The following is a 15,881-nucleotide window of genomic DNA, read 5'->3' as shown; positions in this document are numbered from 1 at the left end:
ATGATGGGTGGCACCCACTGGGGAGTGGTTCATGAGCAGGATGAGCTTTGGAGAGCACAGGTGAGAAAACTATTCAGCTATGTAACTCCCTGTTGTGAATTATGAAGAGTGTGTTGGAACGGACAGACTGCTTGCCAGTCCTGGAAGGAGCAGAGTTGGGGCATTGACAAGTGAGGCAAGTTCAGCTGAGAAGAGGGAAGAACTGAATTCTTATGAGCAAAGGTAGGGCTAGATGAGAAGTACATGTAAATATTTCATGAATTCAAAGGTGATTAGAAGTGCGGATTTTATCTTTGCTACATTGGTCTCATGACAACTGTGGAAATACTCTATTTCCTCTCTTTCTGCATCCCTCAATGCCTGCAAATATTTACTTATTCATATATATATTTACTGCAGGTTGTTGCTACTACTGTCATGCCGGAGAGGAAGCTTCCATGATGCCTCTGTCCTTGCTCTGGAATCTGTGTCCAGAAATATGGTCTAGCAGACAGATGGAATCTCAGGTAAATTCTGTTAGAGTAGACAACTAAACGCAGTAAATTCACATGTGTAAACCCACCAGGAAGGACTACCCTGTTCTAAGTCAGACCCAGTGAAACAAGCGACATAATGCAGGATGGGATTGTTGGGATCTGATGTGCATTTCTGAAATCTGAACCTGGACAAGAACCAAGGAAAAGATAGAGTTTTAAAAACCTTGTTACATTATGCTAAGGCACATGGAAAATAAGGAGGTGATTGGTGACAGCCATAATATGGCTTCACTAAGGGTAAATTGTGCCTGACAAATTTGGTGGCCTTCTACGACAGGGTTACAGCGTTGGTGGATAAGGGAAAGGCAACTGATGTCATCTACCTGGACTTGAGCAAAGCATTTGACACCGCACAACATCCTTGTCTCTAAATTGGGAGAGACATGGATTTGACAGATAGACCACTCGGTGGATAAGGAATTGGCTGGATGGTCACACTCAAAGAGTTGTGGTCAAAGGCTCATTGTCCAAGGAGAGACCAGTGATGAGTGGCGTTCCTCAGGGGTCGGTATCAGGACTGGTGCTGTTTAACATCTTTGTCAGCGACATGGACAGTGGGATTGAGTGCACCCTCAGCAAGTTTGCCAATGACACTGAGCTGTGTGGTGCGGTTGACATGCCGGAGGGAAGGGATGCCATCCAGATGGACCTGGACAGGCTTGGTGGGCCCATGCGAACCTCATGAATTTCAACAAGGCCAAGTACAAGATCCTGCACATGGGTTGGGGCAATCCCAAGCACAAATACAGGCTGGGCAGAGAATGGATTGAGAGCAACCCTGAGGAGAAGGACTTGGGGGTGTTGGTTGATGAGAAGCTCTGCGTGACCCGGCAATGTGCGCTCGCAGCCCAGAGAGCCTATCGTATCCTGGGCTGCATCAAAAGAAGCATGACCAGCAAGTCAAAGGAGGTGATTCTCCCCCTCTACTCTGCTCTTGTGAGACCCCATCTGGAGTACCGCGTTCAGCTCTGGGGTCCCCAACATAAGAAGGGCATGGACCTGTTGGACCGAGTCCAGAGGAGGGCCACGAAGATAATCAAGAGGGCTGGAGCACCTCTCCTGTGAAGAAAGGCTGAGAGAGTTAGGGTTGTTCAGCCTGGAGAAGAGAAGGCTTTGGGGAGACCTTATAGCAGCCTTCCAGTACCTGAAGGGGGCCTACAAGAAAGCTGGAGAGGGACTTTTTACAAGGGCATGTAGAGATAGGACAAGGGTAATGGCTTTAAACTGAAAAAGATTTAGATTAGATATAAGGAAGAAATTCTTCACTATGAGAGTGGTGAGGCGCTGGAGCAGGTTGCCTAGAGAAGTTGTGGATGCCCCATCCCTGGAAGTGTTCAAGGCCAGGTTGGATGGGGCTTTGAGCAACCTGGGCTAGTGGAAGATAACCCTGCCCATGGCAGGGGGGTTGGAACTAGATGATCTTTAAAGTACCTTCCAACCCATACCATTCTATGATTCTATGATAGTAGGTCCCACTCCCATACCTCAAGTAGAGAATTTTTATCTACATTTCATCACAAAGTGAGGAACACACTCACATCATAAAGTGAGGAGCTCATCTTAAAGGGTCCTAAGTAATATCTCAGCATAATCACAGCCCCATAAACCACCACTGTTAGAAAATGCCTCTTCGTGCTTAATCTTGAGTATCATCCAATTCTTTTCCATTCACTCCCACTCCTGAATTGCACTCCTTTAAACAATTCCTATGTCCTACCTAAGTGTCTTGGGATGATACCGAGATGGCATGGAAATTACCTCACATTGTTTGACCTTGTTAAACAAAGATTAAGGGTGGATATTATTGCTCTCACACAAAAAGCATAGCAGATTCCTTTCTGAAGGAAAGATGGCTTTTCTTTCATTTCACAGCCATAAGAAAATGGACCACACCTAGGTCTGTGGTACTGAAAGCTGAACTTAGAGTTCAGCTTGCCAATTGTGCTGCATTCTGACTGTGGCTGGATAAGAGTAGTCTCAAGAACGGTTTATTGATTTTATGATATATATTTGCATGAAGCTACTCAACCTAAGATCCTCAGTGCTAGCTTAATAACTATAATAACTTAATGGATTCAAGCTTAATAACTTAGTACTATTTCCTAGAGAGGTCTAAAAAGCATCTTAAATTTGAATAAAAACAGCCTAGCAGTTCTAACAATAAACATTACATCCTCACTAAGTTCTATGTGCATGCAGTTAAGCAGCTGTTCACATGACCCTAAGTATGTCCCTAAGCTGACATTTAGTTTCCTAATTGATAGGTTTGATAGACTGATCTTTCAGTTTGCAATAATATTTCTCCTGTCAAAATAATACATTGCTTCTCAGTACAAATCACAGGCAACCAAGCTGTTGGACTACTGCTATTTTTACTATAATTCTCTTCATTGGGGAAAAACACATTTGTTTATCATGATCATTGCTATTGTTGTTGTTGTTAGTTTGTTCTTGTTATAAGTCTGCAGAGATGACAGGTTAAAATAGCAACAGTTTTGCAACTTAACTTATAGTAGAGACATTAGGGTATATTATAATTACTGTCCTTTTTAACAGAGCAGCAGTAATAGATCTATTTTTAAATAGGTTATTTCAGATAGTGCCTTCTCATTCATATCTGTCAAACTAGCTGACTTCTCTGAATAAACCTGATCTTCTTATTTTTAATCTCCTGTTCACTTGCAGAGTCAATATGGTTCAAAAAGGACTAGAGTCTGTTCTCAGCAACAGAATTGTTTATAAATGATCAATCTGCTACAGCTGTCCAAATGCATGGACAGTAGTAGGTTTGTATAAAAGTTACCAAAATGCAGTGAGAAAGAGTTGCATAGATGTAACTAAAATTCTAGTTTTAGCCAGCAGCATGTATAATTTCTACTGCCACTGTAAACTAGAAAAAAATCCAACTTTACTTAGCATGGCCTGAATTTAAGGGATTAATTTTCAGAAGCAAACAGCATTATTGCTGTCAGCTAAGCACACTTGGTCTTGTATAAGAGACATAAATAACAGACCAAACTCTATTAACTAGCTGAGACATAGATGCCAAGATGCCAACCCATTGTACTCATACTTGTGACCTGCTCTTACAGCAGTTGACTAAAAGACCACATTACTCTGTTCGTTCAAGGAACAAAGGTCATGGTAGAAACTAGAAAGAAATCTTGGTATGTCTTCATGAATCTGCATGTTTCAACTGAGACTATTTCAGGAAGAGAGTTTTCTCATCACCCAGAAAAGGGAGATAACACATATAAGCTACAAGGCTTTCTGGGGACAGGTAAGCCTTCTCTTCTGTGTTTCAGGTAGCAGAACACCAGGGGGAGCAATTCCTCTTCGAACAGGTCCGAGTTACAAAACGGCAAGCTCTAGAAGACACAATGATTTCTCATTAGCTCAGTGCAGCCCTTTCAGTAACACAGAAGCGGAACAGCTTCATACACAGAGTATGATGACCTTGAATGCCACAACAAAATGTAAATTCTGAGGGACGTGCCATTTTTTCCATATAGATTTGAAAAGTGAAGGATTAGACTAGCTTTTTAGTAGGACATGAGGTTTGCTTTTCCATGCTGTCTTTTGACGATATCCAGAGATTCAAATTTACATGGCATCTACAATCCTTAGGATGCTCGATACTCATGAATAGCTGCTAGCATGGAGTACATGTGAACAGCTCATTGCATTGCCCCCTCTAGCATCAGCTGGTTTCAACGGAGAGAAAGAATTGGTTTTGTCCTGAACCCAAATCTATTGCTTAGCTGCATCTATATGTGTAAGAGCTGTGTAGTTGACTGCTGAGAAAGTGTGCCAAAGGCAGGATGGATTCAAGCTGGTTACCTTCACTTAAACTAGCCCCCAGGTAGATTCATTGGCTGAAATCCCCAACCAAAGAAGATCCAGTGGTAAGGACAGCTCTACTTTTGTTTGCTTATTAAAGTTAAGTTCCTTGGTGTTGCTCATCATTTCCCACCACACCCAGAGGTTTCATTCAGCTAAATAACATGTGAATTGCCTGGGACTAAGGAAGCTACAGCAGCTTCTTTCTTTCTAGATAGTCCTAGGTGTTCAGTATATTCGTACTAAACAGACAGATTCTTTCAGCTCTCCTTCAGTGGCATTAAGCAGCTTGTGCTCCCTCAACTAGCCCTAATATAGTGCTGTCAAAGTATGCACTGAGATTACATCCTTGAATTTTAAAAAACAAACTAAACAAAAAATAGGGACTGCAAGCCATATCATCTGCACATGCACTGAGGATACTTGTGTGCCAAACATAGAAATCACTGTGTAAGTCATAGTGTCATTGAACCTTTCCTCAACATCATTTCAGGCATGGGTGCAAAAATCTTAGCTTACGTGCTCGTCTTTGAATACTCTGCGTGATTAGGGCCTGCTTTTGACATAAACATGCCATGGCTTAGTGAGGCAAGGGGTGTCCAGACATGTAGCTCCTGGCTGAGAATTCCACTTGGCTGCTGAAGCAGCATAGGTGTGAACTTGCTTGCTTGATGTGCTCTTTGGCAGCATGATACATTAACTGACATACTGGTGCAGACCCCATTGTCTGTCTGGGAGACTGTCCAGCAACAGACACCAAAAAGGCAGGTGCAAGAAACCTCATCAGGAGTAATTACAAAACAGCTTGCCTTAAGGTGAAGTTTCTTCCTGTTCCCAGATAGTGAAATGTTGGGTGTTCAAGCAGAAAAGCTATTAGTCTTTGCAATATATTCTTTCCAACTGTAGGTATGACTCTTCTGAGTTTTCATACAAATGCCTAATGCCTTCATGAAGGTCTACACATTGATACCTGTGCATTTAATTTACTCAGTCTTCTTATGCACTGCATATTATAGATATCATATGGAGTAAATGTGGGCAATAACTTGTCAATCTCCCATTGCTTCTCTGGCAAAGAATATGGCTCTGTAAGACTTTTTTGCACTGTTTCTCACTCTTCTGGTGAAGGACACATATCAGGTGCCTAGGTGAACCCCACTCCTTTCCCTCCCGATTCTCATCCCTACCTGTTGAGGGTGCTCATATACTGCAGGACATCCCAGATGACATCTGTGGAAACAATGTAGGATTTCTGCTTTCACATAAGATTGAAAGAAGTGAGATCATTATATTTCTAATGCTTTTGCCAGGACTGCCTTTCCTCCATGCTTGCAGAGTTGAGGACTGACAAGACAACAAATAACACAAGATGCATTGTGACAGCTTTGCATCCCAGATTATGGATGAAGTACTCTGAAAATAGGGAACACCCTGGGAATAAAGAGAATGGGGAGACTTCTTACAGGAGAGGGGTTTTTTTGCACTCCATCTGTGACCCCAAGCCTGTCCCTGTGCAGTTCTAGCCACAGCCAGGATATCTTGACACTTGACCCCTTGGAACTATCATAGGGACATTTCAACCTTGCCTTAGAAGAGGAGGAAGAAGAGATCTATGATGTCCAATCACTACTTGCCTGCCTTGGTATAGTGAGTAAATCCCTTTCCTCTGACTGTGAAAACAACTGCCATAGACTTCTTATGCAGAAGTAAATGTCCTACTGCCTGAACTCCCACTGAGCAATTCATTTCACTGCAGCTCCCCATAAGGGGCTATTAGACCTCATTGTCATTGGTATGAGATTCAGACAAGGCTCCCATTTTGTTTCCCATCGCATTAAGAGAGAGAATGTATTTTCTGCATATAATTTTTCACTACGCTGAAAAGAGGCCATAAGAATTGAACTAGATCATTAATTTCTCCACTAATCTTGACCACCCAAGGCACGGAAAACATAGCCTGCTATGTCTCCCCAAATGGCCCACAGAATTTCTAGAATACACTCATATATGAATATGCATACACGCATTGTTGTCCTCTGGTGAATACATATAGAAGGTGCTAGGGACCAGACTCCCCTCAACATCTTGTGCTCAATATGCTTTCTGAAGAGGACACCACTTGTTCAGTCTCAGATGCTGTAGGTGGAGCTGACAGTCAGCATACATGTAACTGGATTTGTGAGTATTTCAAGTTTGTAGAAACCCCTTAAAAAGCAACAGACCCAAATTTTCTAGGGTAGGACTCCCTCTAGTCTGATGTGTTTTTTTTTTAATCTTCACACCCTCTTTGTACTGCTGTGAATGTTTTAGTCTTGTTTCCTTGTATTGTTTTTGTACTGACTTTTTTATATCTTGAAAGAATGCACTGCTATTCTCCCTCTTCAACTAAAAAAAAATTAACAATGAAGTTGCTCTAATGGTGTAATAGAGTCTGAATTGCGTTGGCTACTCTAGTGCAACTATTCTGGAGCACCTCCTATCATATTATGGGACTCTTCAATAACTATTAAACGTGGCTTCTCAGTCTTCAGTTGCTGGGTTGACTGGGGGAATCCTTAAATCTGTACAGGAGTAGTATCTACAGAAGTCATGCTATTCTAACCTTGACAGCTGGAGAAATAAAATTAGTTCATGACTAGTTCAGAGTGAGCCAACAGATGGGCACAAATCAGAACAGCTAGGGTTATTTCCTCTCTAGACACAAGGAAGGTATCTTTTTACGTAATGTCTTCACTGGGGTCTTGCTTAACAAGGCCATTTCCATTTCCCTTCCTATGTGTTGGTGAGGTGGACAACTGTATAGTTTATGAGTTTTTCTCTCAAGCTCAGCTTCATGTTTTCATACTCCTGCATAGGGATATAGAGATACAGTCCTGAAGCTCTGCTCCCCCTCACAGATCTTTCCTTAAGCAGGTACTAGTCTGTCTGAAGGGAGACATAAGCTCTGTCATTCTGGTCACCCTCATGCACCTCTACCAGACTACATAGTTGATCCCAAGGATATTGATAACAAGGACATTGTTATTCCCTTTAAGGACTGAAGTGACTTGTGGGACTGGTATCCTTCCCTCATCACTCTTGACAGGAACTTGTGAAAGAGTTTCACCTCCCTTGTTCCAGTTGTCGATTTGGAGTTGACTACTGCAGGTCTGCATTTTCTTCAGAAACAATATTCAACCAGCTGTGCCCATTGATGTAGCTGGTTAGGGTGAGAAAAAGAACAAGTATTTTTCAACAGCAAAGGGCTTCAAATTTTTTTGTCATGCTCTGCAATGTCTATAAGGGGGTCAGAAGAGAACAACACCCAAATTCTAGGCGCTCAGGATTTCAGAATATCAGAATATTATGCCTTTCCTCTCAAGAATGGGCTTGAGAGAATCTATTTGTTTCCCTCTCCACTTGCAGATCCAGCAGGATGGATTCTAGGAATCCTTATTGTTCCATTCTGTTGCAGTCCCATAGAGTTGCGTAGCACCAAGGATTTGCTGTTCCTTGAGTCAGCACAAAGGATTAATAAGTTTCCCTCCTGCATCATGGAGCAGACCCAAGAACTGCACATGAAATAGCACAGAATTTTGAGCCCTTTACTCTCAACCTCTTTACCAGGTGACATGTCTTATTGCTTACCACATATTGTGCACTAACTGGAACTTGAGTTCCGGACCAAGCTGGCAATACCAAGTGATAGCCTGATGCTCATCTCCATCCGAGTAATACTCTCACACCATGATGGCATTCTTTTGGAGAAAAATGGTAATTTTTTTGTTGTCTTTATTATGTCTTTGTAACTTTGCTGGGCTCCCAGCCACAGATAAAGCCTGCCAATGGCTTTGTAAAATTGTCTGATACCTTTTGTTGGCAGAGAAGAAGCAACAGGTGCTTGTGATCTGTCCAAGCTATTATTCCATCTCTTCCCCATGTTATTATAACCTTCCCTCCCCCAACCCATTCCCAATGTATGATGTCAGCCACATTTAAATGCCACCAGTTATTTAGCTCTGCTTTCAAATAATGGCAAGGCTTTGTTTTTGTTCATGGAACAGGACATGTAGTGTGCACTCTCTGGGTGCATTAAGTCTTCAAGTACCATACTGACATCTCTTTTTCTTACAGTGAAAATCCCTCTGAATTCCCCAGAACCTTTCCAGAGTTTGAGACTAGTGGAATAAGGATGGTGTAAACATCACACTTCAACTGGTTCAAGCTGATTCAAATGCACTCGCATGAGCTGGATGCTGTTTAGAATCTTTTTCTGGTGACCAACGAGGGTGATGCCAATACGCTGGATATCTCTGCAAGAGAATAGAGGATGTGGAAGGTGTTAAAATGGGCTTCTTGTTCTGAACAGTCCCAGTCCATTTCCCTGTAGATCCAAATCAATGTGTATGGCTGTATGTGTATGTGTATCTTTGTCTGAGAAACAGTTGACAAGGCTCTGCTTTTGCTTGGCAAATTTGTGTGGGTGGAGGGGGTGTCGGCAGAACTTGGTAGGTTATGATACAAAAAGAAGCAGTGGAAGTGGGCCATGAAAATGATCAGAGGGCTGAAACGCCTCTCCTATGAAGCAAGGCTGAGAGAGTTGGGGTTGTTCAGCCTGGAGAAGAGAAGGCTTCAGGGAGATCTTATTGTGGCCTTTCAATATATAAAAGAGGCTTACAAGAAAGATGGAGAGAGACTTTTTACCAGGGCCTGTAGTGACAGGATGTCCTGGTTTCAGCAGGGATAGAGTTAATTTCCTTCCTAGTAGCTGGTACAGCACTGTGTTTTGGATTTAGGATGGGAACAAAATTGATAAGGCACCGATGTTTTAGTTGTTGCTAGGTAATGCTTACACTGGCCAAGGACTTTCTAGTTTTCCATGCTCTACTGACTGAGAAGGCTGGAGGTGCACAAGAAGCTGGGAGGGGGCACAGCCAAACTGGCCAAAGGGACATTCCATACCATGTGACGTCAGGGGGGGCCGCTGCTTGGGGACTGGCTGGGCATCGGTCGGCGGGTGGTGAGCAATTGTACTGTGCATCACTTGCTTTGTGTATTATTATTATTACCATATTATTATCATTATCATTTTATTTCAATTATTAAACTGTTTTTTTCTCAACCCACGAGTTTTTCTCACTTGTGCTTTTCCAATTCTCTCCCCCATCCCACCGCGTCGGGGGGCAGTGAGCGAGCGGCTGCGTGGTGCTTAGTTGCCAACTGAGGTTAAACCACGACACAGGACAAGGGACAACGGTTTTAAACTGAAAGAGAATAGGTTTAGATTGGATATAAGGAAGGGAGGTGAGACACTGGAGCAGGTTGCCCAGAGAAGTTGTGGATGCCCCATCCCTGGAAGCGTTCAAAGTCAGGTTGGATGGGGCTTTGAGCAACCTGATCTACTGAAAGATGTCCCTGCTCATGGCAGGAGGGTTGGACTACATGACCTTTAAAGGTCCCTTCCAACCCAAACCATTCTGTGATTCTAAGAATGGTCCTTTTCCTGGATCCTGTCTTCTACATAACACTTCAACCCAGTATATGGTATGGCTGGTTCTACATATCTCCTTAAAAGTGGTTATACCTGTGGCAGCTGTCATGAACATTCTGATGTAACAGTCTCTGCAACACTGACAATATGTTGTGTAGTGTACACGGGATCAGTACTAGTGCTTATAGAAACAGATTACAAATGTACAGTGGTATGGAGGGTGTCCAGAGGCCCTAATAATATGTAAGAAACAGTAGCTACTTTGCTCTGGCTTCCCTCTCCTTTTTCGTGTGTATGTATTCTCCATATAGCCCTTACTAAATATTTCTCAGACTGCTTTCACTTTCTCCATGGAAAAATCAGTGTCTGGTATCTCCTGCTCTCTGCCCCTCTACTTACTCCAGAGTCATGCGTGATATGACATCAAATGTAATCAGACCAGCCTGGTCAAAATTCTCCTTGTAACGGCCCATCTTGATAGCATCCAACCACTCATGGGCATTGCTGAGTGAAGGGAAATCTGGAGGACAGTTGCTCAGGAGAGGCTGAGATGGTCTGCAAAAGAGGCAGTTTCTAAAAACCCAAGTTATCAACATCAGCTCATCACACTAGTAAGGTCAGTTATGAAAGGGAAAGAATGCAACCTCTGAAGAGCACAGAATGGAGCAGAACAATGATATTTGTTCTTCATGCCCTGATTCCTAAATTCCCACCTTGATGCCCTGTTTCTAGACTACCTGTGTTCCCTTTTCTGCCCGAAAACAATCCACCCAACCCAAGAAATTGATCCTTCCTTCCCATTTCATACTCTCTCAGGCACATTTTATTCTTCTTGCCCCAGATCTTTCCACACTTTCTGGGTCTAGACCTATTAGCTGGGCAAAGAGTTGCAGTGAGGAGATTTCTGAGGCACAGAGATGAGACCTTATAACCTTTTACCTTTGTGACTAGCTCTCCCTCTCCTAGATGCACTCCTTGGATCAAAGTAACCTATGAGAGAATGAGTGCGTTGTTTCAGCTCTAACACCTATCAGATAAAAGCATAGCAGCAAAAGGCCAAAGAAATGACTGTTTACACATGGCATTTACTCTTTTCCCTGTCATCTGAATCTGTCCCAAAGCTATAACTGTCTTTATGTGCTGTTTCTCAGTAAACTGGGCATGACTAGGCACTTTTCCCCTCCCCCAGCTGTGGAGTACATTGTAATGAGACAAGGTTTATAACCACAGGGAAAAACCTTCCAGGCCAGCAGGATGTAATTCCATCATCAGCCCAACAGCCATCTAATCCTGGCGCCATTTACCCCCTACAGAGACTTCTCCTTTGCTGAGCTCCTGCCTCTGGTTCCATCAGGCTGCAAAACACAGTTGGGAAAATACGGGATGCAAGCTGCAGTTCTAATTAGTTTTAGCTACAGATTTCCTTCCCTCCATAAGCTAAGGTCTCTTCCTTCATCACCTCTTGTGTGACAGTACTGTGTGATCATAGAATATCTTGTGTAGCTGCACCCAGATGTGTCCCTCCCTTCATTCCCTAAGATCCCTCACTCATGTTCATCCTCAGTACACCTCATCAAGAGATTTATCCCTCCTCACATTCAGCATTCACAACTCCTCATCACCCATTAAGTGAATCAGGATATACAGTTCTTCTAACCCTCTCCCCCAATTTTTTTTTCCTTCCTATTTGGTCCCAGTCTTACATGAGAGGGTTGGAAAAAGTATACCACAGCCTGATTTACTGTTCTTTTCCTCATGACGCCTACCCAGAGACAAGCCCTATCGTGCACTAAATCCTCATCTCACCTGCTGCTCCCAGTGCCAGTGGCTTTGAGGGCAGATGGCTTGCGGATCATTTTATCTAGGGCACTGACTATTTGCTCAAATTTGGGTCTCTGGACTCGCTCCTTCTGCCAGCAGTCAAGCATCAGCAGGTGCAAAACAGTTGGGCAATCCGGGGGTGGTGGCAGGCGATAGTCCTGGTCAATGGCATTAATTACCTGCAGGAAAAGAAGAATAAAGCTTTATCACAGCTGGGAAAATAAAAGACAAACAAGCTTCAATCACTTGGTGGTGTATGACTTTCTTCTACTTGAATTGATACAAGACAGAGAGGCAGATGTACATTCTCACCACTTCTAAAACTTACATCCTGATTGGACATGTCCCAGTAAGGCCTCTCACCGTAGGACATGACCTCCCACATGACAATGCCATAGCTCCAGACATCACTGGAGGAGGTGAACTTGCGATACTGGACAGCTTCAGGGGCAGTCCAACGGATGGGGATTTTGCAGCCCTAGAAATCAGTCAGAGAGCAACCAGAATGTTAGTGAGATAAGGACTATTTGTGAAAATGACATCACTGAACTGATCAGATGCCAGTAGCACAACACAACTCTGAGCATGGAGTGCCAGTCCAGTTGATGCTGTCTTGTAGACATTGTTGGTTTAAATTCAAACTATGTTGAAGGTTTTCACCTTGTTCTATTGACAAATATAGATGAAAAAACAGAATCATGCCACCTTGCTGCTACAAATCCCATGATGATTTGAACTTTTAGATGTCTTTGTCCTGGTTTCAGCTGAGATAGAGTTAATTTCCTTCCTAGTAGCTGGTACAGTTCTGTGTTTTGGATTTAGTATGAGAATAATGTTGATAACGCACTGATGTTTTAGTTGTTGCTAAGTAGTGCTTACACCAGTCAAGGACTTTTCAGCTTCTCATGCTCTACCGACTGAGAAGGCTGGTGGTGCACAAGAAGCTGGGAGAGGGACACAGCCAGGACAGCTGACCCAAACTGGCCAAAGGGATATTCCATAACATGTGACGTCATGCTCAGTACATAAACTGGGGAAAGCTGGCCGGGGAGGCCGCTGTTTGGGGACTGGCTGGGCATCGGTCGGCGGGTGGTGAGCAATTGTACTGTGCATCACTTGCTTTGTATATTCTATTATTATTATTATTATATTTAAATTATTAAACTGTTTTTATCTCAACCCATGAGTTTTCTCACTTTTACTCTTCCGTTCTCTCCCCATCCCACCGGAGGGGGGGGAGTGAGTGAGCGGCTGTGTGGTGCTCAGTTGCTGGCTGGGGTTAAACCACAACAGTCTTCTTTACAGCATTTGAGAGGTGCCAGATAGTCAAATCTTCCTGAAAGTCACAACCACTTGGAAATCTAAAGCCATTTAAACAATCCCAGCCTGCAACACCAAGGACAGATACACTGAGTGGCTAGCATTAATTTCTTCCTCTTTCCATCCTGACCATTCTGACTGCAGGTATGACCTGCCAGACGAAATATCATTCAGGTGCTGGATCTTCAAAACACATACATCTAAAACTTGTTTGACTTTCCAGTGACTGAATTCTTCTTCATCCTCTGCATACCAAACGGAAGTTTCAACCTGCCTATTACACTCCAAGCCCTTTTGTGATATGTATAACAGGTGTCAGACCTTCATAGGCAATAAGTTCATTTGATGGTTGGTTGTAAGTCCATAAATATACTTATGCCAATTATCTTTTCTGCAGGAAAACCCCAAATCTTTCCTCAAAGTGTGGTAGTACAGGATTTCAATCACCCCTTCAGTCCTTTATACTTCCCCTAAGAAGCTAATGAAAGAGGAAAGATAAAACCTACATCAGGTTATGAGGTTTGTCCTATTCACCATCATTCCACAAAGAACGGCACTGACTCCATTTCACATGGCAGAGTGGATCAGATATTCAGTTATTTTTGTTTTTTTGCTGGTTTGGAACAGATAGCCCACAAGATAGAAGACTCTACCCCACTGGTCTCTCTGGTCTCAAGATGGACTAAAAAGGGTACACCAAATCAAGGAGGAACACAGAAAAAAATTATAGATGGCAGCACTACAGTAACTCACTCCATAGTGGTAACTCACCAGAGCTCCAGTATAGGTGGGATTTGAAGCATCATCCTCCAGAAAACGGGACAAACCAAAGTCTGACACCTTGCACACAAGGTTACTGTTGACTAAGATGTTACGTGCTGCCAGGTCACGATGCACATAGTTCATGTCTGAAAGGTAGCGCATGCCAGCTGCAATCCCCCGTAGCATTCCCACCAGCTGTAACACACTGAACTGTCCCTCCTTCTGCTGCAAGTGAGGAGGCAAACATAGGCTTTTAGGACCACAGAACATGAAGCCAACAGGGAAGACTAACAAAGAGCAAGGTAACAAGGTTGATTTATGAAGTTAAAGAACATACATCTTAACTTCAGCCAAAACCTGAAGGTTCAGGGACAGCAAATAAGAAAGGAGGGTGGGCTTAAGGCAATGAATCTCAAATGAAGTCAGACACTGGTGATCTTTTTCTGAAGACAAATCTCATCTTGCAGCCATATCCTCCTTTAGCATCCTATGCCTAGTCTCATTAACTGTTAAGATGGCTAAATGAATGGGAGCAGATAAATCTGCTCTTACTGTTTTAAGATCTTTACAATGGGTTCTAATGCAATTCCACACAATGGGTTCATGTGCTCTCCATAATGTACCTGCCAAAGCATTTGTGGTTGTATTAGCATCTGAATCAGTAAAAAAAGAACTGAAGCATCTATACTACAAAAATGTCTGTATTTATGTTTCATTACTAGAAAAAACACTGGAAACCCTCAGTCCAAAAATAACTACAAGTTTCATTACTTCATTACAATGTTGAAACTTAAAAACTTTCAGTGGAGTAAAGTCTGAAAAACATTATTAGAAAGGCAAACTTTGGAGCATGCACATAAGGAACTAGAAGGCTGTGTACAAAGATAAACAATTTAATACTGTTTACCATTAATTATTTGAGCTGGAGAGGTCTAAAATAATGAAGAAATTTTATATGATGAGTGAGCTTTTGGAATATTTTCACCATGTTGGCTCAAAAACACTTACTCTGGTAATTTGCTATTATTTCTATTGCACCTGAAGAGGGCAACTGAGGACTTATAGACAGGGGTGAAGAGGAAGGACAGGCAAAATTATCAGATCTGAGACTGGCACACAGCAAGATGAAGAGGTAACGGTTGTGGGAGACTCTGGTTGTGGTACCCTGAGGAAGGAATCCAGTGATCCATTCTCCATGAACTCTGTGACAATCATGACTGGTCGGCTCTTGGTGACCACACCCTCCAGATGGATGACATTGGGATGCTCAAATTGCCCCATGATGCTGGCCTCGCTCAGGAACTCCCGCCGCTGTTCATCTGTGTAACCTGACTTCAGGGTCTTAATAGCTACTGTGTATTCACGCTTCCCTGGGTGTTTTAGGCGCCCAAAGCACACCTCTCCAAACTCTCCTGTCAGGGAGGGAAGAAACACACCTCAAGTAAGGAAACACAGCAAATTTTTAGTCAGGTGCACTAAAACATTCTACTATGGAAGACTCCAGGTGCTGCTTGGAAATAGGGTTACTAGGACTGTTTGGATTAAGGTAAAGTTCTTGATGAAGGCTCTGAATTCAGTCAGGCTGGAAACTACATCTTCAGGTTTCAAATGAGGAGCTCTGAGTCTTCAAAGGGTGTTTTAAACTTGGTTTGGAGCCAGCATCTAAGGATAAGTAGATTAAGATGAATTTTGGTAAAAATGAAGGTTAGCTATCCTGAGACACTTGATGTACCATGGTTGGGTCCATTTCAGGCCAGTAGCGTGTCAGGTCTCAAGGTGAACAAGAAGGCACTTCAAAATCTGCAGATTCTCACACTACCTGATCCAATGACCTCCTCAATCTTGATGAAGGACACATCAATTTCCTTGGCAAATTCTCGAATAGCTTCATTGGGATCTTCATAGGTTGAAGGATCAATATAATACTTCACTCCAAGTCCTGCAGTGGAGAAGACAGCCCAAAACATCACCAGAATCAAATCCTGAGAGACATGGGTGTTAATGAGTCCTGAAAAGAGACAGGTCCTTGCCATCTGTTGTTCACGAACACTTACCTCGTGCACTGATATACTGCTGCAGGCGGTCTGTATATGGAGTCTCTCGCCTTTTACTGCAGGATATAAAGGAAAGGA

General features: G+C 42.9%; 1 protein-coding gene across 1 annotated transcript in view; it reads right to left on the bottom strand.

The window, feature by feature from the left end:
* Positions 1-8,175: 8,175 nt before the first annotated feature.
* Positions 8,176-15,881, bottom strand: part of EPHB6 (EPH receptor B6) — a 57,471-nt gene continuing 49,765 nt past the window's right edge. The window contains exons 9-16 of the mRNA XM_009328566.1: positions 15,804-15,859; positions 15,569-15,688; positions 14,914-15,161; positions 13,759-13,974; positions 11,996-12,145; positions 11,653-11,846; positions 10,246-10,401; positions 8,176-8,668 (exon numbers count right to left, since the gene is read on the bottom strand). Of these exons, the coding sequence (XP_009326841.1) occupies positions 8,560-8,668; positions 10,246-10,401; positions 11,653-11,846; positions 11,996-12,145; positions 13,759-13,974; positions 14,914-15,161; positions 15,569-15,688; positions 15,804-15,859 (1,249 nt within the window). The 3' untranslated portion in view covers positions 8,176-8,559. The remainder of the gene's footprint in view (positions 8,669-10,245; positions 10,402-11,652; positions 11,847-11,995; positions 12,146-13,758; positions 13,975-14,913; positions 15,162-15,568; positions 15,689-15,803; positions 15,860-15,881) is intronic.

This window comes from Pygoscelis adeliae, unplaced genomic scaffold (genome assembly GCF_000699105.1).
Source record: "Pygoscelis adeliae isolate BGI_AS28 unplaced genomic scaffold, ASM69910v1 Scaffold120, whole genome shotgun sequence".
Taxonomy (NCBI): Eukaryota; Metazoa; Chordata; class Aves; order Sphenisciformes; family Spheniscidae; genus Pygoscelis; species Pygoscelis adeliae.
The sequence above is the reverse complement of the archived record's forward strand: the minus strand, read 5'-3'. Positions and strand labels throughout refer to the sequence as shown.